The sequence below is a fragment of the Spermophilus citellus genome (assembly GCF_964194105.1).
Source record: "Spermophilus citellus genome assembly, chromosome: 4".
Lineage (NCBI taxonomy): Eukaryota > Metazoa > Chordata > Mammalia > Rodentia > Sciuridae > Spermophilus > Spermophilus citellus.
In genome coordinates this window covers 121,665,318-121,688,382 of record NC_138185.1, presented here as the reverse complement: position 1 = coordinate 121,688,382, position 23,065 = coordinate 121,665,318, and the positions used below count along the sequence as shown (strand labels likewise).

General features: G+C 34.3%; 1 protein-coding gene across 1 annotated transcript in view; it reads right to left on the bottom strand.

Moving 5' to 3' along the window:
* Window positions 1–23,065, bottom strand: part of ADAM10 (ADAM metallopeptidase domain 10) — a 150,615-nt gene that overhangs the window by 60,505 nt on the left and 67,045 nt on the right. The window contains exons 4-5 of the mRNA XM_081289709.1: window positions 22,284–22,442; window positions 3,685–3,785 (exon numbers count right to left, since the gene is read on the bottom strand). Of these exons, the coding sequence (XP_081145835.1) occupies window positions 3,685–3,785; window positions 22,284–22,442 (260 nt within the window). The remainder of the gene's footprint in view (window positions 1–3,684; window positions 3,786–22,283; window positions 22,443–23,065) is intronic.

Below are 23,065 nucleotides of genomic sequence, written 5' to 3'. Positions count from 1 at the left end.
TAAGATTTCTTAAGGTACAGATTTCTTTAAAAAAAAAAAAAACCCTGGGAGGATTCTTTTTTTTTTTTTTAACTTTTTTTGTAGTTGTAGATGGAGAGAATGCCTTTATTTTATTTATTTTTATGTGGTGCTAAGGATCAAACTCAGTACCTCACCCATGCTAGGCAAGCGTTCTGCCACTGAGCTATAGCCCCAGCCCCTCTCCCAGGTTTTGTTTGTCTAAAAAGTGTTTTGGGCTGGGGATATAGCTCAGTTGGTAGAGTGCTTGCCTTGCATGCAGAAGGCCCTGGGTTCAACCCCCAGCACCACAAAAACAATAAATAAATAAATAAATAAATAAATAAATAAATAAATAAATAAATAAATTTTAAAAATGAAAAGTTTGATATTATTGTTACATAGGCCTTGGACTGCTGAACTCAAAGGAGCCTCCTTTCTCAGCCTCCTGAGTAGACAGGACTAAAGACTGGCAACACTGTTCCCAGCCTAAAAAGATCTTTAATTTGCCCTCACTTCTGAAATTTATTTTCATAGACTATACAATAAGGGATTTTCTTTCAACACTCTATGTCTTCTGACTTGCACTGTGTGGAGAAGTCCATAATTATACTTATTTATTTCCCACACGTAAATGCATTTTCTTTTCTCTAGCTACTTTACTGAATTTTCTCATTTTCAGATGTTTCCAATAATTTAATTGTTATATAACCTAGCATGTCTTTGTGTTTATCTTGCTTGAGTTTCATTGAGCTTCTTGGACCATGGGTTGAAATTTTTCTTCATATATGAAAAGTTTGAAGACTATTAATTTTTATATATTCTTTCTGCATCTTGGATTCCAATTATTTACTCTCTATGCTTAGATCAGAATAATTTCTATTGTTCTATTGTCCTCCCATCAAGTGTACTCTTATTGACTTCTATGCTAATTAATTTGCTCTTAACCTATCCATTAAAATTTTCACTTCAGATAATGTACTTTTAGTTTTAAAAGTTCCTTTTGGTTCTTTATATAACTTATAAAGGCTAGGGATGTAGCTCAGTGGTAAGGTGCTTGACTAGTATGTATAAAGCTCTGGGTTCAGTCCCCCAGCACTACGAAAAGGAGAAAAAAAAAATCATAATTTCTGTTCTCTCCTTTTTGTGCTCACAGCTTTAATTCTTTGAACATATTAACAGTAGTTGTTGCAAAGTCCTTCTCTGCTAATTCCTATAATTTTTGGTTCTGTTTCTATCTGAGTGGTTTTTCTCCTTTTTATGGATCACATTTTTTTAGTTTCTTGTCAACTGACAATGTTCTTTGAATGCTGGGATGTTGTGAATGATGCATCATTGAGTATCTGGATTTACTGTGTTCCTATAACAAGTTTACTGAGCTTTTTCTTCCCCTTGACAGACAGCTAATTAATTTGAAAATAACCTTGACTTTTTTTTTAGGCTTATTTTTCTGTTCAGTTAAGGCAAGTTTGAAATAGCCTTTACTTTAGGATTAGATTAGCCCTATTCCTTTCATGGCTTAGTTTCTCTTCCAAGTGTAATTTTTGATAATGGTTCGATTAGATTCCCCCCCAGTCCTTTTTTTTTTTAGTAGTTTCCTCACAGAATCTCACCCTGTGCAGGAACAGTTTAGTATTCAGTTAGATTCTCAAAGATCTCAATCCTGCATTGCCTATTCTCCAGTGTTTGAAAACAACCATTTCACATACTGTATTTTGTTCAGTTTTCTAGTAGTAATATCACAGGAGGCCCAGTTGGACACCAGATATTCTATCACAGCTGGAAAGGGAAATCTGTACTCTTAAAGAGTTTCAAAGTTTTCATGTTAGATATGCAATGCTTTGATCCCTCTGGACTTTTGTTTTTAAATATAACATGAGATAGAGATCCAACTTCACCTTTTTCCAAAAGAATATACATATTTTCTGGCTTCACTCAAATTGCTTACTACATTTCTTAATTTGATACAGATCAACAACATAACAAAGTTTAATAAATGTATGGGTTTGTTTCTAAGCCCTCAATTCTGTTCTAGCCACTTTGTTAATCTCTTCTAATATCACACACTTTAATTACCATAATAAGCCTTAATACCTGCCAGAGTAAATTCCTCTTTCCTGCTCACCACCTTTACATAGGTTCCTACTTCTTCTCAGTACTTACTTTTCCATGTAATGTTTTAGATTCACAAATTGTAATGTATATCACACTTGCATTTTCCATTAACATGGTACATTCCTCCATTTATTTAAAACTAATCTTCTTTTAATATTTCTTTATAAAGTTTTATGATTTTTATTATATACACCTTATAATTTTTTACATTTATTCAGCAATACATGATATTACTATTAACATGTCCCTTCTTTCATTGTATTCCTGGTAGTCTACTGCTAATATAAATAAATGTGACCTACTTTTGTATATGAATGTTATATCAAGCCATTCTGCTAAATTCTTCTGAGTCTTATCTTCTCTTTCCATATTGCTGATACCTTAGCACAAGTCACTATCAACTGAATAACTTAAACAATTTCTAATTAATTTCTTAAACTCTAGACTTGGATTCTCCCCTTAAATTAAAGATTCTTTACTGATCTTCCTGCCTTTCTGGCCTTTTTAATGTACTGTTCCTTCTGCCTGAAATATTCTTTCTATCTCCCCATGACTAAACCAACCCCTGCTTATTCTATTAGTTTCTGATTAATGCCCTCAAATATACCCCAAAATAAGTTACCTATTCTCTTGTGTGTGGAGCATTATCTTGTACTTAATCCTCTTCTGTCTCTTACACCCCTCAAGTGTTTCTCTGTATCTCTAAACTTTAAGCTTTCTGGAGAACAGGCCTTTATCTTACTTTCCTCATATTCCTAGAATTTACTACACTCTATGATATATAGTATATCTGTTCAGTGAATACAGAATAAAATCTCATGTAATATTCTTTCACCTGAAACAGAAATGCATATGCCATTGCAGATCAAGTAATAGATCTGAATATAAATCCACATAGCTCAAGAAACATTATTATATGCTACCACTTTTAGAAAATATGTCCAAATCATGTTTTATCACAAAATAAAACGTTTTTTACATTTTTCAACTTGTTTTGACAACTATAAATTTGTCACTATTACTAAAGAAAAAGGCCAAAAATAAAAATAAAAAAACAACACCCAAATGGCAAAAAATAAATAAATAAACAAAAACCTTACAATTAAAATATCAAAAGCATTGAGATTTTTATAAGGGTGAACAAGCATCATGTTTTGTCTAGGAACACAGGACTTTCAATGATAAAACTGGGGGACACGTAGGCAAATCAGGGCAAATAAAGGGAAAATCTGTACTCTTAAAGTACATATTTTAACCCAAATACAAATGCTTACATTTATATAAAATACAAGTTCAGATTCAACTTTAAAAAAAATATGATGAAACATGTAAAACAATATATTTTGGACACAGACTATAATGTTTTTTGAGTCATAGAGAATTGTTCTCAAATCTTAGCACTACCTCTTTAAGTTACCTGACCTCTTCAAACAAAAAATATCAATGTTTTGCCAATTATATGGTGAAGACCGGGATCTTTCAGAAATTCTAAAAAATACATTCTTAAATGAAGAAACAAGGGTCCAAGTTCACTTTTATTTCTTAAATGCAAACTAATGTTAAAATCCTTACCTGTGTTACTTCCTCTACGCCAGTCATCTGATACTTCTTCATCCTTTCAAATACTGAATGATCTGCACAGCCCCCCTGTGGACCATACTTATGGGGATAATCTAAAATGCAAAAAAGAAATATTGTTACTATTAAATGTTTAAATATATCCAATTATCTAGAAGTGAAAAACTATCATAATAAAAGTCATAAGTGCTAACTGAGCACCTATGAGAAAGACATTCTACTGGAAAACCTGGAAGATTCCTCCCTTAATAAAAACCACTGGTCTCCAGCTTTTTGTCATATGGGTAATTTATTAATTCTAAAACAGGATGACAACTACTTTTTATTCTAGATTTAACTTTCCTAACCTTTCCCATTTTAAATATATAGAGAGAGCATCTAAAAAATGGAATTTACTACTGGTGCATTCCAGTAATCCCAGCAGCTCAGGAGGCTGACGCTGAAGGATCCTGAGTTCAAAGCCAGCCTCAGCCAAAGCAAGGAACTACGCAACTTACTGAGACCCTATCTCTAAATAAAAAAGAGTTGGGGATGTGGCTCAGTGGTCGAGTGCCACTGAGTTCAATCCTCAGTACCAAAAAAAAATAAAGAAAGAATAAAATTTACCCATTTTGTGTAACATTCTTTTCAGATACATTAAATTCCCTATACTACAAATGCACAAAACTTCTCCAGGCTAATATATCATTTTGCTAGGCTAATATATTATTTTTGGCTTGAACTTCTGTGAACAACAAAGAGCCTCAAGGTAACATTACCTAAAAACATGTTCTGTGGGATGGTAAAAGTAGATTGAGTTGAAAAAAAAAAAAAAAAGATTTAAGTTTGAATTTACACAATGTATAATCCAAGTGAATGCTTTACAAACTAACGACTACTCTATCACTTGTCTTCCCTTCATAATTAGATTGATAAATTTATCCTTTAACTGAATGGTTACTGTTTTCAACTAACTATTCAACTTAAGTCACTTAAATGTTTATTCCACTCTCTCAAAATTCTATATACTTTTTTCTTGTTAAGGTTATCCTAGGGTTGGGGTTGTGGCTCAGCGGTAGAGCGCTAGCCTCACACGTGCAAGACCCTGGGTTCGATCCTCAGCACCACATAAAGGTAAATAAGTGAAATAAAGGTATTATGTCCAACTACAACTAAAAAATAAATATTAAAAAAAAGATCATCCTAGGTTCATGAACATAATTTATAATCCAATCTGGTAACAAAAACTAAGAGAGCTAACAAAAAAAAAAAAAAAAAAAAAAAAAAACACCAAAATGTGTATGAGAGAATGCATTGAAAAGTCCCTAAGTAATAATAGACTGGGCAATGCAATACACTGAAATATATAAAAACACTATGGGTAGTTTCTTAAGAAAATCCAAAACTTAAATTAGGCAATAGTTTTAACTATTTCATTGGAAATACTAGTTAAATAGTAAAACAGAAATATAAACTGGGAGGTAGGACAGGTAAGGACAACCTACCTAGACTGACATAATAGTTCTGATTTCAACTTTAATTAGTTTTTACCTTAAGTCAGGAATTTTAACAGCTATAAAAAAATCAGTCAATAAATGTGAAAGGTTGACATAATTAAAATTTTCATTTTACAACCCCCATATATACAAACTAATTTAAGCAAAGATCATCAATGAGTGCTGAAACCATCAGGTAAAAGTCATGAGGGAACACGATATTCATAGTACCATCCTACAGATTACTTACTAATTATAAAGGAAAAGATACTGTCAGACCAAAGAGATATAGTGATTGTCACTTCATTGACCAAGTGATCAAATTCTGCACTTGTTTTAAGGCAGCCTGATTTATATGCCTCCTGGTGTAGTACAGAAAGAAATGTCCAGTTTCACCTATGTAATATTCTTGCCAAATATAATAACTGAATTTAACCATGAGTAAACACTCAGACATACTGAGAATGAGGAACATTCTATAGATAACTGACCTAAACACAAGAAAGAAAAAAAAAAAAAAAAGCATGTCATTAAAAAATAGAAAAAGTCAGTAGTGGGCATGCAGGAGCCTGTTATAAATTAAGACACTAAAAGACATACAACAAACAAATAAAAAAAATAAGCTTTTACAAATGGAGAAAATTTATAGATTTCACTAAATTTTTATAGACTACATTAAATTATATTATGAATTAATGATAATTTCTACAACTAAAACATTATTACAGATATTTAGAAAAATGTACTTTGGAGAGACAAATTCATATATTCTTAAAATTTAGCAGTGAAGGGCTGGGGATGTGGCTCAAGCGGTAACGCGCTAGCCTGGCATGCGCGGGGCGCTGGGTTCGATCCTCAGCACCACATAAAAATAAAGATGTTGTGTCCGTCGAAAACTGAAAAATAAATATTAATAAAATTCTCTCTCTCTCTCTTTAAAAAAAAATTAGCAGTTAAGTTTATGATGTCTGCAACCTACTTTCAAAGATGTTTCCCCAAAAAATTATATGGGGGGAATGCAATGTGCTAAAAATTGGCAAATAGAGGAAAATAAACATGTTCATTGTATAATAACTCTAATTTTTTTGTAGGTTCAAAATTTGCAAAATGGACTTACATTTAAAAGATTGTAATATCTGAAACAAGTGAAAAACTAATCCTAATAAAGTCCTGGGCAAAAAAAACCCTGATATATTTATTGCTTTTTTTCAAGGGCTGGCCTTGGGAAGCTGAAAATACATACCATCCAGTATATGTTTAACAAGATTTTACCTCAAAGGCTAGCAAAGTCTTATAGTGTACTATACCAAGATTTTCAACTGGGGGTAGATTTAAGGTGTTGTTACCACAATGCCTTCTTCTGCTACTAGTCCCAGTTAGGCTTGCCCAGATTCTAACAGGATCCTGTTCGCCTGAACCACCAGCTAAAGTTCTTCCATATCAAGGATACTCAATTCAATCAACAAAACATGTATAGGCATACTCTTAGACACACACACACAAGTTCCACATTCCGTTGACAGACTTGATCCCTTAGAATTTTGCTAGTTGTTTGAACTATTATATAATGCCAAATTTATAGAAGGATATTAGTAATTTTGTGCTACTTTGCCCCAGTACTGGGATAGTCCAGTCTCTAGTAACTAAAAATACAGCATGATGCTTTCACTAGTTTTTCCTTAAGGCAAGGATAAGAAATCGTACTGTCTATTTTTTACACACACACCAAAAAAAAAATATGTATGATGATGAAAAAGCTGCTGACTGAGGCAGTGGCTAAGTTAAAAAAAAAAAAAATGCTCTCAGAATACTGACAAAAATTTTTTATCACAGAAAATGGATGACACTAATGCATATATTTTCAAAAATTTATTTTCATTTGTTTCAGTTTGATAAACAAGTAAATTATGATTCATTAGTACTTTATATTTGTTCTTAAAAAGTCAGTGTGCAGTGTGTTAATTTAGATTTGTTAAAATAAAGCTAATACTTAATAAAAACACATTTTAACATATACTTTAGGCTAATCTAACTTTAATGAAAAAAATATTTAACAACATTTGATAAAACTCTTACAGAATTAAATTAGACACCCTTCTCCAAGAGCTACATTTAACTACAGTTCTAAGATATCATGTCTCATACATAAATAAAAGTACAAAAAAATGCATGTAGATGATCCTACTCTCAAATGATTGAACAACTATTTAACTTAGACTTTCAAATAAAAAGCCCTGTGACTAAATTATTTATAGGCAGTTTTCAGATGAGCTTTTCCTAAATATCCACCGTACCTAGTTTCCTTACAATTCAACCACCACCAAACATTGGGGAGAAGGAGTGAATACTAGGGTGGGGTGGGTAGGAATTAGCAAGATACATACCATTTCAATCACTTAACCAATTCTTTTTTAAAGTTTTTAAATGTTCAAAGATTTGTTTGAAAAAAAATAATTTTAACCTTGGCACAGTTTGGTAGTCCCTGTCCAATCAGGTTCCTCATTATAATGGGCAAAATTCTAGACTAAATTTCCTAGCCTCGCTTCCAAGTTATATATAACACATAACCAAGTTCTAGCTGAAGGAATGTGAGCAAAAGAGAAGTAATTAATCAGGATCCAACAAGGTTTTTCCTTTGGAATGGCCAAGAGAAGATAACCTGGGGAAAGCAAAATAGTATAGGCACAAAATAAAGGAGCTTGGATTTCTGAATCATTTCTTGAAGAAGAGATGACTCAAAAGGAATACCTGCATTAGATTGTTCTACTGAGAAATTAGCTTTAAATGTGCTTTGCCAATGAATTTCAGGCCTATTTGATATTACAGTTCATAAACAATACAAAAGTATTTAGTAGCCTAGCATATCAGAAATACTTTTGCAATATTGATATGTATTTATTATTTTATTTTAAAATGTTTTTATTTATGGTTTTCACCATCCAAAGATACATTTGTCTAAAAGCTCATTGATCATATAGTTAAGATGAGGAATGAAACTCACAATATAGTAATTTTGTTCTCTTTTTGGGGGAAAGGGTTTTACTAAAGTGCTTTACCACTGAGCTACATCCCCAGCTCTTTTTCTTTTCTTTTTTTTATTTGTTTTATTTTATTTTTCCCCCAATGGACCTTTATTTTATTTATATGTGGTGCTGAAAATCGAACCCAGTGACTCACACATGCTAGGCAAGCACTCTACCACTGAGCCATGGCCCCAGACCCATTTGTTTTAATTAGTTACATGACAGTAGAATGAACTTTGATACATCATGTATAATGGAGTATAATTTCTCATTCTTCTGGTTGTACATGATGTTTACTTTTCATTTTTGAGGCAGAATCTCACTAAGTTGCTGAGGCTGGCCGGAAACTTTCAATTCTCCTACCTCAGCCTGCCAAGAAGCTGGATTTATAGGCCGGTACCACCATGCCCAGCAAGAGTATAGTAATAATTTCTAAAGACAGATACTTAAGACACTCTACAACACCCAGATTCAGTATTGTGTATACTTCAAGAAATACTTCAAATACTTTTTGGTCTCTGATTGCCTTGTGGCTGCATTGCTCTGGGAACTTCCCGAGCAAAGGTGCAGATCTAGATGGCCCAGTTGCTTTGGTTCTTACCAGCCCAAGGAGGTTCGGTGCAAAGGCACATACTTGTATGGGTCTAGACCTTGAGCTCAGGCACGAACTCTCGAGGATAGAAAATTCTGGGCATAACAAGATAATCTCGATGTCTCACAAGTTCCACTGTGATCTTCAAAGACTTGTCTGCTTTGCTGAAACTTTCTTACAAATAATATTTTAATGACAAAAAAACTATATAATAAACGTGCTGAGCTAGCTCTGGGTCATTCATCCCCCATCAAGGGATGATGAACCACTTTGCCTCAGCTTTTTCTCTATGTGTGTCTATCTCTCTTTTCTTCATCCTCATCATCCCTTGCCGGTTTTCTAAATTAATAGCCATGTTGGTCAGTTTTTTATTTTTTGAGACAGGGTTTCTGAGGGTCTTACTAAATTGTTGAAGCTGCCCAGCAATTTTCAATCCTCCTACCTCAGCCTCCCAATTCATTGCACCTAGCAAAAAAATCTTTAAAAGATATATGTTTACATTTTTAAAGGGTGATTTATTTGAAAAACATGAAAATACAACAGAATATTTAACAGGCCACTTTACACAATAAAATAGGCAATAAAATTTTTATTTCTGCAAGTATAAATATTCTTTATGCTTATGCTTTATTTAGCTCATCCTTCTGCAGAATTTCTCAAACATAGTTATCTATCACTTTCTGTACTGGGACTATTAGAACTATTTGTATAGTGGCAGGGCATGCAACTATACCACTGATCAACCCAACTTACTATAGGCATTTACTGCCCTTCAATCACTACTTCCCTATTTCTTATTTTTAGATCTTGACTGTCACTCTGGCATCACCCATAATTCTTAATGATTCCAACATCCATGCTGATAATCCTTCCAATATACTCAAGATTTTTTTTTAACCTCAGCTTCTCATTTCTATGGTTATATTTTGAACTTAATTTACTGATAATTCCATTATAATCTCAACTTCCAGTAAATGCCAGCATCCTACCTTCTATCTACTCTATCTTTTCAGCACATTCCCTCTAGACCCCAATAATCTTTCAACATCAGTAAGACCCTTCAATTTAACAACACTACCACCTTGTTCACTATCACTGGTTATTCTTTCTCCTCCTAAATCACTTCAAAATTTCATGGTCAATTATTATAATAATTGACCCACTGCATTCACCTTCAACTCCCTTATCCCTACACAACTCCCCTGGCTCTCAACCAAATATTGCTTAAATTCAAATCTCTACCTATACCCTTGGCAGGTGAATGGGGCTAAAGAAAAACTAGTAAGTATGACTATTCTCACTCAAAAGTCATGATCTATAATGTAAGGAGTTCTTAACGCTGCCTGGCAATTCCAGACCCATTAAAAAATCTTCTTCACCTATTTTAGCTTTGCCAAAATAGTACAGGCCATAAAACTGGCAAACTGAAACTATACCAAGTGATCTCAATAATCAGTAGGAAAAATTACAATTGTTCTGTGACTTTTAAAATATATTTTTGTTAAAATATTAAACTCTGTTATGGTTAAATAATGTACAAGGAAATGAAAAATAATGAAATTAATGTTTATTTATTACACTAATTTTAAATATTACCAACATCAATATTAGTGTTTAAAAAGATTGTGTTTTCTGCGGGGCTGGGGATGTGGCTCAAGTGACAGCGCGCTCGCTTGGCATGTGTGAGACACTGGGTTTGATTCTCAGCACCACATAAAAATAAAATAAAGATACTGTGTCCACCTAAAACTAAAAAATAAATATTAAAAAAAAGATTTAGTGTTTTCTTGGTAAACTATATTTTATATCAGAAATGAAAGCTACAAATTCCTTGTAAAGCCTGATATTTAAAGTTAAAAAAAATTCCAAAGCAACAAAACACTATTTATAATGTGCTTCAAATTCTGTCCATATAAAATTCTCTTAATTTAAAACGGGGGGGGGGGGGATCAAGTATAAAATTTTCCCATATACTTCAAAAACTTCTAAAAGAGCCCATTTTTCCTGGTCACCACATTAACTATAAAAATGGACAATGACATTTTCTCTCTAAAATTACTGACAATATAATCCCCATTTCTAGAAAAAGCTTTTGTTCACTAATGAATAAGCCCTCATTGAGATGCACAATCATAGGATACACTGTGGTTCCCCTGAAAAGGCCAAACAGCATATTCTTTCACAAAGAATGAGTCATGGGTGCAGAATATTCAGCCTCTTTAAAACAAAGATCAACTTTAGATCCATTGCCTTTCTTCCAGTTCCTTTGCATGCAAACCTCTTCCTTTTGTTACAGGAAACACAAATATAAATAATACATATATTGTGATACCTATCATCTCAAAGAGGAAATAACTCATTAACTCTTAATCATCCATTCCATGGGGGGCAGGTATTTACAATAGATTCTGTTCCTGGAACCATGTATAAAACACCCACTTCTTGCATCCTCACTACTCCAAGCAAGGTACCCCTCCCTCCATGTGACAGGCAGGTTAACAACTTGACTACAAGGTCCAAGGCCTTGACTATGAGATGACTCTGTAATAGTGAAAAGTAGGAGTGGGGATATAGCTCAGTTGGTAGAGTGCTTGTCTCACATTCACAAGGCCCTGGGTTCAATCCCCAACACTACAAAAACAAGAAAGAAAAAAAGTCAAAAATGGTTGTAATCTCTCCAATAACATGTTATAAAACAACAAATCCAATCAAACATCCAACTTTTATTATATTATCTGAGTTTAAAGTAGAATGATTCCATAGATAGATAATGCATAAAACTGTTAAGATCATATCTGAAGAATATCATGGGTTACAGTCTGCCTAAAACTGCTATTCATTTCCAAAGTTGCCAAAAATAACAAGAATGAAAATTTTTTATTTTTTTAAGCAGAGACGAAGTGTCTAGGGGAGAGAAGAACTTGAAGTGTTTATCTCTCTTCAAATCCAGTGGACAGGAGTCCTTTTCTTCCCATACTGTCAAACCCCCAGTTTCAGATTCTGCTTTGGGAGGGCAGGAGAGCATGAAAAATAGGAACACAGTGTGTCTAGAAGAAATTGAAGATAAATAGTTTCCTTTTCCACAAATACTCATACACTGATCTTCCAGGAAATAATGATGGGGAAGAGGGCCATACACTCCCCATCCAGTTTTTAGAAAGGGTTAGTCTGGCATTCAAGAGGATTGTGGGAGTCAGATCAAAAAGAATAATATTGTTTTATTATTCTGATCAATTACAAATAGAATTACTAGAATCTGAAGTACTAAAGGACAGAATCTTTGCCCTATTCACAGTAGCAAAAGAGTCTTGTCCTGATTACTCATTTAAATAATTAATTAAGAAATATATCAGCCAACGCCAGGTGCAGCAGTGCACATCTACAACCCCAGTGACTCGGGAAGCTGAGGCAGGAAGATTGCAGGTTCAAGACCATCCTGGGCAACCTAGTGAAAAACCATATAAAAGGGCTGGGAATGTAGTTTAGTGTATAATGCTCTGGGTTCAATCAAAGGGAGGGAGAGATGGAGGCAGAATGCTTGCCTAGTATGCATAAGGCCCTGGGTTCAACCCTCAGCACTGCAAGAAGAAAAGAAAGGAAAAAAAAAATCAGTCATTAAACCTGTTATATTTATATGGTAAAAAGATCTGTGATGCTAACAGAAGTGGTGGAACCTTTAGAAGCTAGAATCTAGTGGAAGGAGATCAGGTCACTAGGGTCATGCCATTGAAGGAGTTCCTGGGATTCCAGCCCCTTCCTGTCACTCTCAATTTGCTTCACAGCCACCATGAGGTAAACAGGTCTTTTTTTTTTTTTGAGAGAGAGAAAACTTCCCAATATTCATTTTTTAGTTTCCAGCAGACACAACATCCTTATCTATATGTGGTGCTGAGGATCGAACCCTGCCACGCATGCCAGGCGAGCGTGCTACCGCTTGAGCCACATCCCCAGCCCCAAACAGGTCTTCTTTACCATGTGCTCCGGCCACAATGTACTGTGCTTCCACAGGCCTAAAGCAACAGAACCAACAAGCCATGGACTCAAACCACGAGCCAAAATAAACTTTTCCTTTTTATAAGTTGATTATCTCAGGCATTTTGTCACAGCAGTAGAAAGTTAACACAAAATCTGTAAAACTTATAACTGAAATATGTAATATACTGATTATTTCTATTTGTTCAATTTGGGAATAAATGTACACCTATCCATTGCAGTAAATTGGTGGCACCATAACAAAGAAGATGCCAGTTTCTTTTCTTTTTTGAAATTCCCGAGTAGTGGCAGATAAAAGGAAATGTTGTTGCAGCCAGAGTAGTAGTTCCTGTCATTGCAGATTTTTTTCTCAGGCAGTCAAAAGCCTACCCACTTATCTTCCAGATTCAAATCAAATGCCAACAGCTCAGAAAGCCTAAATCTCCTTGAGGCTTCCAGGGTGTATATGACCCTAGTGCTTTAATGACATTTTTTGTTATGGCATTTATCACATTCTGACTCTCTATTACTGACTATTTGCACTCAAGGTATTTTTTAAAAACTCTTTTAATTTTTCCTGCACATTCATAAACCAATGAATTCTTATTGAATTTAATTTTTAGCCAACAACTGGCTTCATGCTTATTTTCAAAGGTCATCCATTAGCCAAATATTTGTAAAATGCTGGCTTACATAACCTCCTTTTACCCTTCATTGTATCATGAAAAACTAAAAATTGTCTACGAGTTTAAGTCGTTTGTGTAAGGAAGTGTGTTCTTAATCCTTACAGATTGACTATTACAGGGGTCATATTCAAAACTAAGGCCTGAATGCACGTAGATATCCTAATGGTACATCAATGTTATAATTGCATTTATTTACCAAACAATAAAAGGAAAAACTATCATTTAACAAATCCCAGGGATATAAAAATATATGACACAGAACATGCACCCTTGAAGAGCTTACAGTCTGAGGTATAAGACTTGTAAACAAGTATTAGATACAAGTATTAACTTGCTAAGTGATAAGATCTCTCTGCAATCATCCACAAGTTATTAAATGCTGGTTGAATTAATGCTTCCAACCAACAGCTGGTTTTTCTCCATGCACGTTCTATAAGGTCAATCACGACCAAAGACACATAAAGTACTAACTAGATTCAAAAATAAGGAGGACACACCAATATATATCATCAGTAAAGAAGGGATACCCGGAACTGTGAAGTGAGAAAAGGCTTTGAACAGATTATACCTGAGCTACACTTTAAATGATAAGTATATGAGTTTGGAGGAGAAAGAATCCATATGCAACTAAAATAAAATGAGCATTCTTTGGCTCGTTTGCTTCTACAAGCTTGTCTTAATTTTCCAAAAAAATCTCGTTAGAGCTTGGGCACCAAAGCTAGACCTTCTGTTATAGTTATGAGGTATCCCCCAGAAACTCATTTGTAAGACAATGAAAGAAGATTTGGAGATGAAGTAGTAAGATTATGAGGGCTGTAACCTAGTCAGTTACACTGATATGGATTAACCGGTGGTAACTACAGACAGGTGGGTTGTGGCTGGAAGAAGTGGGTCACTGGGGACATGCCTTCAGTTTTATATTTTGTTACTGGTGAGTAGGGCTCTCTCTGCTTCCTAGTTTCCATGTCGTAAGCAGCTTTCCTCTGCCATGCCCTCCCACCAGGATGTTCTTTGTGCCTCACCTTGGGCCCAGAGTCATAACCATACACTAAACCTCTGAAACTGTGAGCCACGATTAGTTTACCTCCTCTAAATTGTTCTTGCCAGATATTTTAGTGACAGCAAAAGAAAAGCTAATTAAAATCTTATTAATTCTTAGATTAACTCTTTGATTTATCTATTAATTCTTAGGTTTACCCATCCTTTTGCCTGTTTTCAAAGGTCATCTTCTCACACCTGTAATCCTATCAGCTCAGGAGGCTGAGACAGGAGGATCACAAGTTCAAGGCAGCCTCAGCAAAAGAAAGGTGCTAAACAACTCAGTGAGACCCTGTCTCTAAATAAAAGTACAAAATAGGGATGGTGATGTGGTTGAGTGCTCCTAGTTCAATAACCAGTACAAAAAAAAAAAAAAAAAAAAAAACACCTCAAAGGTCATCTTCTCTTGAACAAAACAATATTTGATGGGTTAATATCAAAAACATTACAATCTCGGGCTGGGGTTGTGGCTGAGCAGTAGAGTGCTTGCCTAGTACATGCGAGGCCCTGAGATCCTCAGCATCACATAAAAATAAATAAATAAATAGATAAAAGTATTGTGTCCAACTACAACTAAAAAATAAATATTAAATTTATTTTTTTAATTTAAAAAAATAAATTTAATATTTATAAAAACCAGACTATATTAAAAAAATACAGTCTGGTTTTTATTAACCAAGACCTAGAAACAACCTACATGTCCAACAGGTAAATATATAAACAGATTATGGTATCTATACAACAGAATAATACTCACCAATGAAAACAAATGAACTACTAATATACATGACATTAATATGAATCTCAAAATAATTATGCTAAGAAGCCAGATTTTTTATGATTACACAATGTAAAACTACATTTACATACAATTAAAAAAATACAAACTATCATTGCCTGATTAAAAACAGAAGGTAAAAGAGGGTAGGCAGGAAAAAAAGGATTACACTAAGAAGGAAGGTCTTGGGGATAATGAATATGTTCACCACATTGATTAAGGTAATAGTTTCACAGATTTATACATATGCCAACAGTTACTAAATGTTTACTTTATATATGAGCAGTTTGTTTGATGTTAATTTTTCCTCTGTAAAACTGTTTAAAAGTGGTACAATTAGGGGCTGGAGTTGTAATTCAGGGGTACAGTGCTTGCCTTGCACGTGTGAGGCCTGGGTTTGATCCTCAGCACCACATAAAAAAAAAAAACAAATAAACAAATAAAAATAAAGATATTGTGCCTATCTACAACTAAAAAAAAAATTTTTTAAGTAGCAGACTTAGAAATGTTGACAATCAAATGCGGTGTGTGAACCTAGTTTAAGTTTTGAATTTTTAAAAATTATGAAATATTTTTGTGGAGCAATTGAAGAAACACTCCTACAAACAATATATTAAGATACTATTGCCAAGTGCAGTGGGGCATGCCTGTAATCTCAGCAACTCAGGAGGCTGAGGCAGGAGGATCACAAGTTCAAACCAGCATCAGCAACATAGTGAGGCCCTAAGCAACTTAGTGAGACCCTGTCTCAAAATAAAAAATTGTTCAAAAGGGCTGGGGAATGTGACTCAGTGGTTAAGTACCCCTGGGTTTAATCCCCAGTACCAAAAAAAAAAAAAAAAAAAAAAAAAGATCATTGCTGGGCCAGTGGCACACACCTGTAATTCCAGCAACTTCAAGTTTCAGGCCAGCCTGGGCAACTCTGCAAGACCCTATCTCAAAATAAGGAATGTAGCTAAGTGGTAGAACACTGAACACTGAATTTTATATTTCTTTCAAATACTATCACTGTGCTTAAATAAGTTTAGTATTTAAGATAAATGCTAGGTTAAGCATGTAAATTAAATAATATAGTAGCAAGAATAACTACACTTATATACACTGTGAGAGTTCTGAAGTCATAGGTTCTTATAATCATCTCATTAAACACATTCAGTTTCGAACTAATTGTCAAACAGAGCACTCCATGCCTCAACCTTCCCAATTCTCCCATAGTTTGTCATAACTCAAAAGGTATAAGCAGATTTCCAAGCTCCAGAATGCACCTAGATATGACAAGGAGACTATTTTTTAAAGAATTTCATGTTATAAATTACATGCTTAATCTGATAATATTAGATATGAACTATGCTAGCTATTATCAATACTTTCTAATTCAATCCTTTCTTCAATCTATTCCTACTTCCCTTTGTCCCTCCTCCCCACAAAAAGAGTTGGAAGCCTCAGTATGTATGAAAAAACTCATTATGTCAACAACTCAAAAGCACAATACAGAGGTGGGCATGTTATTGCACACCTAGAAGCCAGCTATTTGGGAGACTGAGGCAAGAGGCCAGCCTGGGGAACTCAGTTAAAAAAAATAAAAGTACTTCTCTCAAAGTAAAAAACAAGAGAGAGCTGGCGATAAACCTCAGTTGGAGAGTGCCACTGGGTTTGCCACAGTACAGGGGGAGGAAAAGTGGCACAATATGAAATTAATTGATTTTTTTTAAAGATTTTAGAAGCAGCCGGGCATGATGGCACACACCTGTAATCCCAGTGACTCAGGAGGCTGAGCCAGAAGGATCAAAAGTTTGAGACCAGCCTCAGTAACTTAGCAAGGTCCTAAGCAACTTAGCAAGACCCTGTCTCAAAATTAAAAATAAATGTGGGTGAGGAATATAGTTTAGTGATTAAGAACCCATGGGTTCAATCCCAGGTACAAAAAAAGAAAAAATTAAAGCAATATCCTGAAATTTCCACTAATGAGTACATTTCTACAAGATTAAGGTCTCCATGTTGAAATGGTAAAATAACAAAATTAAATTAAGTACAGAAATTAGGGGTCTTTCCACTGAAGCACAAGATAAAGGAGAAACAAGTATAGCTATAAATAATACACATGTTAAAAAGTAAAAGTGTCCTACTATCGTGGGGCAAATTCAAGCTCCCTGGGCTTTCCTATACCAAATACAAAAAAATAAATAATAAATGTGAAACAAATCAGAATAAACCCAAATATTCAGCAGCTTTATGTATTTACCTTTGCCTCTTAGGTAGTAAACAAAAGGATGCAAGGGTGCATGCACTAACTACACAACTAATGACTTCAAGCTATCACAGTTCTATGACCTTAAAAGTGGTCCAACTTAAGATTATTATTATTATAGTTTACTGAACAGTGTTTTTCTGTTTCTTCAAAATAACCATGCTCAGAGACAGAGGATTAAGTGGTATTCTTACCTTGTCATAACTGTTCGCACTTCTATGTCCTAGAGAGTTCTTTTTATTACCTCAATACAGAATAGAACAAGTGTGAATTTTAAGCTGGTAACTATACATAGTTATCACCATCACATCTAACTCGGTATCATAGCATCTGGAACATGTTATTAAATATTTTTGCTAAAAACTGTCTCTGTGTTCTGGTACAGCTTCAGAAGCATTCCCTAAGGCTCTCCAGAATAGCAATATCATTTTCACTGAGGTTTTATACATTTATATGTACAGCTGCAAAAACAGTATTAAGAGGAGAGCAGTCAAATCCTCATCAGAATCCCTACCCAAGGTTGGTATATTTCCCCTACCACGTGTTTCTGAGAGTAACACATACAGAGATACCAAATCCATTTAGGCATATACAATGATATAAACAATCAAATAGTACTTCCATCATGAAAATAAATTACTGTCACTTATGTAAATTATATGAAAATAATAATATGTTAAAGGACAGCCTCTTTCTTTTAATTAGGTATAAAACAAAAACACCCATTACAAAACATATTTAGGAGAGAATTTGGCCTATAGCAGCACAAGATACAAATGTATGATTTGAGGGAGACTTACAAATTTCAGTAAAGCCCCAGAAATCCCTGGAATAAAGGACAATGAGACTTCACATTTTTTTCCCATGGGTGAAACAAAAGAGCATGAAAGAGCATGAAGTCCACAATCAAGTGACCTAAGTCTTCGAAGTATTCTTTTCCTCACCTATCAAGAAGGAATAATATGCATGTCTATATTTTGTAAAGATATGGTGAGGATGAAGTTAAATAATGCAAGTAAAGAACTTTATATCATACTAGGTACATATTAAGCAAACAACTCTCTTACTGCTAGTTTTAAAACCTTTAATATTCTAACACAGAGAGGCTAAAAGGGTCAATTAAAAGTAAATTGAGCTCTTCACCCCTAGAACAGTGGTACATAAAAACAATGTGCAAATAAGTGCTACTACCTGTTTTTGTTTAGCATGCAAGCTAGGATGGTATTTACAATTATAAACAGTAGAAAAAAATCAAAAGAATATTTTGCATCTTATGGAAATTGTATAACAATCAAATTTAAAATGTCCATAAAATTTTATTAGAAAATAGCCATACTCATTTTACATGTTCCTTTGGCTGTTTTTACACTATAATGGCAGGTCACTGCAACAGAATTCACATGGTCCTCAAAGCCAAAAATATTACTATTTATGGGCTATCTATATTATAGAATAAGTTTGCTAATATTGGTCTAGAATCAATTACTTCTGAAAAACTATCTGAAAATCTTGATGCATATCTATAATTCCTGCTACTTAGGAGGCTGAGGCAGGAGGATCACAAGTTTAAGGCCAGCCTAAGCAGCATACGAAGACCACACGTGTCTCAAAAAAAAGAAAGAAAAAACAAAATTATCATTATTACTTTTCTGTAAACATCGTAATTTCAAAACTATTCAAGGAAATTCTTTCCTGTGCTTTCACCGTCATATCACTACATTTCATTTACCAGGTAAGTGGCAAACAAAATCACTTTAAACATTCCTACTTGTTATGACCTGAATATGAGATGCCCCACCACCAACCAAAGCTACTGTGTTAATGCAGGAATTCAGAAGTGATATGAATGGATTATAAGAGCTGTTACCTGATCAGTCCATCCTACTTTAACTAGGCTGACTGGGAGGTAATTATAAACAGGTGGGGTGTGGCAGGAAGACCTGAGTGGCCCCTTTCCCCTTGATCCACTGCCTAAGGCCCACAGCAACGGAGTCGGTAATCTGTGGCCTAAGACCTCTAAAACCATGAGCCCCAAATAAACTTTCCCTCCTCTAAGTTAATTCTTGCCAAGTATTTTGGTCACAGCAACAAAAAGCTGACTTTAGTAGTTTAACACTACTTTTAAGTGTTAATACCACTACTGATATTTAATACTGAAAAGAACATCAAAAGGCCTTCTTACTGAACTTATAATATATATTATGTTATAAATACATAATGAACATATATTTACCTGAATGAGTATAAAAATAAGAACCAAAATTAATAATAAAGTTAAATAGCAAAAAGAAAAGAAAACTAATTTGTATCCAATGTCACTGATCCTCCAAGCTAACCCATCAACTTTGGGGAAAAAGAAATGTTAGCATAAATTAAGATATTTGAAAATTACTGTAGCATGAAAAATGGGGAGAATGTAATTACAAGAAATAAATGAAAGTGAAGAAAAAACAATGTGTTTGAACTCTGTACAAGTAGATAATAAGGAGGAAAACGAGAGAGAGAAGGCACAGTAATAAAAATCATAAGAGGCAGAACAAATAGAAGTACTAAAAAGTACTAAAGGGAAGTGTAAAACAAAGTAAAAGTATGATTATAGCACAATGGGAAGGAAAAAATAATCTGTCAAATTACTCTTCCTCTTAGACCTTTCCCTAAAAGGTCTTAATTTTGGAAAAAAAGCATTCCAGGGATAGTATTTCAATATTTCACTAAGCATTTATGAATAATCCACTGCACAGATAAATGGTATTTGGAATTTAAAGGAGCAAAAGAATTGGAGAAACTTACATACCTTGATAGTAGAGGTAAATTTACAAAAAGATTAAAATTAAGAAAATTACCAAGCAAGGCACATACCATGTGGATGAAAATTCTATTAACAGAAAGAAAGAAAATCCACAGAATACATATTCCTACTAATGCAAGAGGATTGTAGTTTGGAGGTTGAAGAGATACGCAGAGTTTGAAATACCAGGAGATAAAGCTGGAAGAGGACTCGAATATGGATGAGTGAAAATGCAGGCAAGCAGTGTTAATGAATTTATGGGTTAGTAAGTTGTTATGCTGTTTTCAATAGTAATTCAGCATCGGCAATAACAAGCAGTTGAACAGATGGAAGTACAGAAACTGTCAGAACTGATGGAGCAAAAAAAATTAAAATGGTTGAGGTTTACCAGTATTTTACTAGGAGTGAGAATGCAATTATTGATAATATATTCATGTCTGTAAGGGAAAAAAATAAAGCCAGAAGGAAGCTACCAAGTTAGAAAAACAGGCAAAAACTCAGAGATGAGCCTAATAACAATAATAAATAAATAAAATAAAGAGTATTATTTTATTTATATGAGAAACTTATATTCTTAGAGGAATATACATACGTGTGGGGATTATTTTGGTTTGGTTTTGGTTTTGTTTTTTTTTTTGGAACCCAGGATTGAACTCAAAGGTACTTACCCACTGAGCAACATCCCAGCCCCTTTTTATTTTTTATTTTGAGACACAGTCTCCCTAAATTGCTTAGGGCTCACTACTAAGTTACTGAGGCTGGCTTTGAATTTGCCATCCTGCCTCAACCTCCCTGTATCACTGGGATTACCAGCATGTGCCACTGTACCTGGCATGTTTTCTATTCTTAAAATACAGAAAAAGAATTCTCCAAATAAATTATCATTATATAAAGACCACAGAAGAGGACAAAATCCACGATTAACCTGGAATCTAACCAAATGTTATGGTTTGGATATGAGATGTCACCAAAAGTTCATATATAAGACAATGAAAGAGGGCTGGGGATGTGGTTCAAGCGGTATCGCGCTCGCCTGGCATGCATGCGGACCGGGTTCAATCCTCAGCACCACATACAAACAAAGATGTTGTGTCCGCCAAATACTAAAAAATAAATATTAAAAAAAAATTCTCTCTCTCACTCTCTCTTTAAAAAAAAAAAAAGACAATGAAAGAAAGTTAAGAAATGACAGGGGTTACGAGAGCCTTAACCCAATCAGTGAATTAATCACCTGATGGGATTAAGCTGTGACTGAAGGCAAGTGAGGTATGGCTGGAGGTGTGGGGGCATAGCTTTAGGGTGTACATTTGTAGCTGGTGAGTGGAGTTTCTCTCTGCTTTCTGATGGTTATGTGAGCTGCTTCCCTCAGCCACACTCTTCAGTAATGATGCCCTGCCTAATCTTGAACCCAAAAAAATGGAGCCAGCCACTTATGGACTGAGACCTCTGAAACCATGAGCCCCTAAAGAAACTTTTTCTCCTCCTCTACAGTTTTTCTGGTCAGGTCTTTCAGTCACAGCAGTGGGGGGGGGGGGGGGACATCAAACTGAGATCAAGTCATTATTTCAATATTCCAGAAAGACTCAAAGGATTTAGAAATCACAAAAATACCTAAAATGTTCCATAAATATTATACACACATGATAACTTATATAAGAAGATAATAATGTTATACCCTCAGTAGGCCATAAAAACACAAGTGTAGGCATTAGCCTGGCTGATATCAGAATATAGCATTCCCGATTCAACTGGATCTGACTGACTGACAGTTCACACAGAACTGGTTTTAAGCAGGAGTGATGTGGATTGACAAGAAAACTGACCCACTATATAGATGCATTATTCATTTAATTGAGACTTCGTAAAACTGTTTTCTAGCCTGATAAATGTTTTAGGAAAGAAAATAGCTCAGGCTTCATTTGTCTTCACATAGTTTTAACTATTCTTATGCCTTTTTGCAAAAAGTTACTACTGATAAAATTTAAGTACTTACTAATATCATCTTCATGATAAATGACAGAGTGAAATGGGAGAACTCGGTCTTTAATATATCTCTCTGCTGGCTCAACATAAAATGTTCCACCACGAGTCTGGATGAATCCTTCAAATCTTCCATCAATAACAGACCCATGGCTAAAACTTCCTTCTTCACCTATTAATAAAAACAACAAATTCCTCAAATTTTAATTTGCAAATGAAGAGTAAATTCATTATCCTTTAAAAATCAATTCTTACACATTTTTTTCAAAAATACTGAGTACAAATTTACTGGGGAAATTAATTTCCACATAAAAATATCAAGTTGAATTTGAGATATGAACAACAACTAGCATTTAGCTGAAACATATAATCACTAACAATAAAAAATAGAACATCAGTCTTTTTATTGGTTCTTTTTAGTTATACATGACAAGTGAATTTTTTTGGACACAATTATAGATGCAGGACTATAATTTGTTCTAATTCAATCCCGAGTATGTCTCCTTCCTCTTCATTACTCCTACCACCATTCCCTTCCCTCCACTCCACTGATCTTTCTGCTATTACTTATAGTTTGTTTTTTTCGATTTGTATCTTGTTATAAATATATAACTGTGGTATATTCATACATGTACATAGGAATATTAGGTCAGATTCATTCCATTGTCTTTCTTTATCCCATCTCTCCCCCACTTCCCTTCAATCCCCTCCTTTGTCTACTCCACTGATCTTACTTCTTTTTTTTAATTCTTCCTACTTTATTTTAGATTGCTTCCACATATAAGAAATAATATA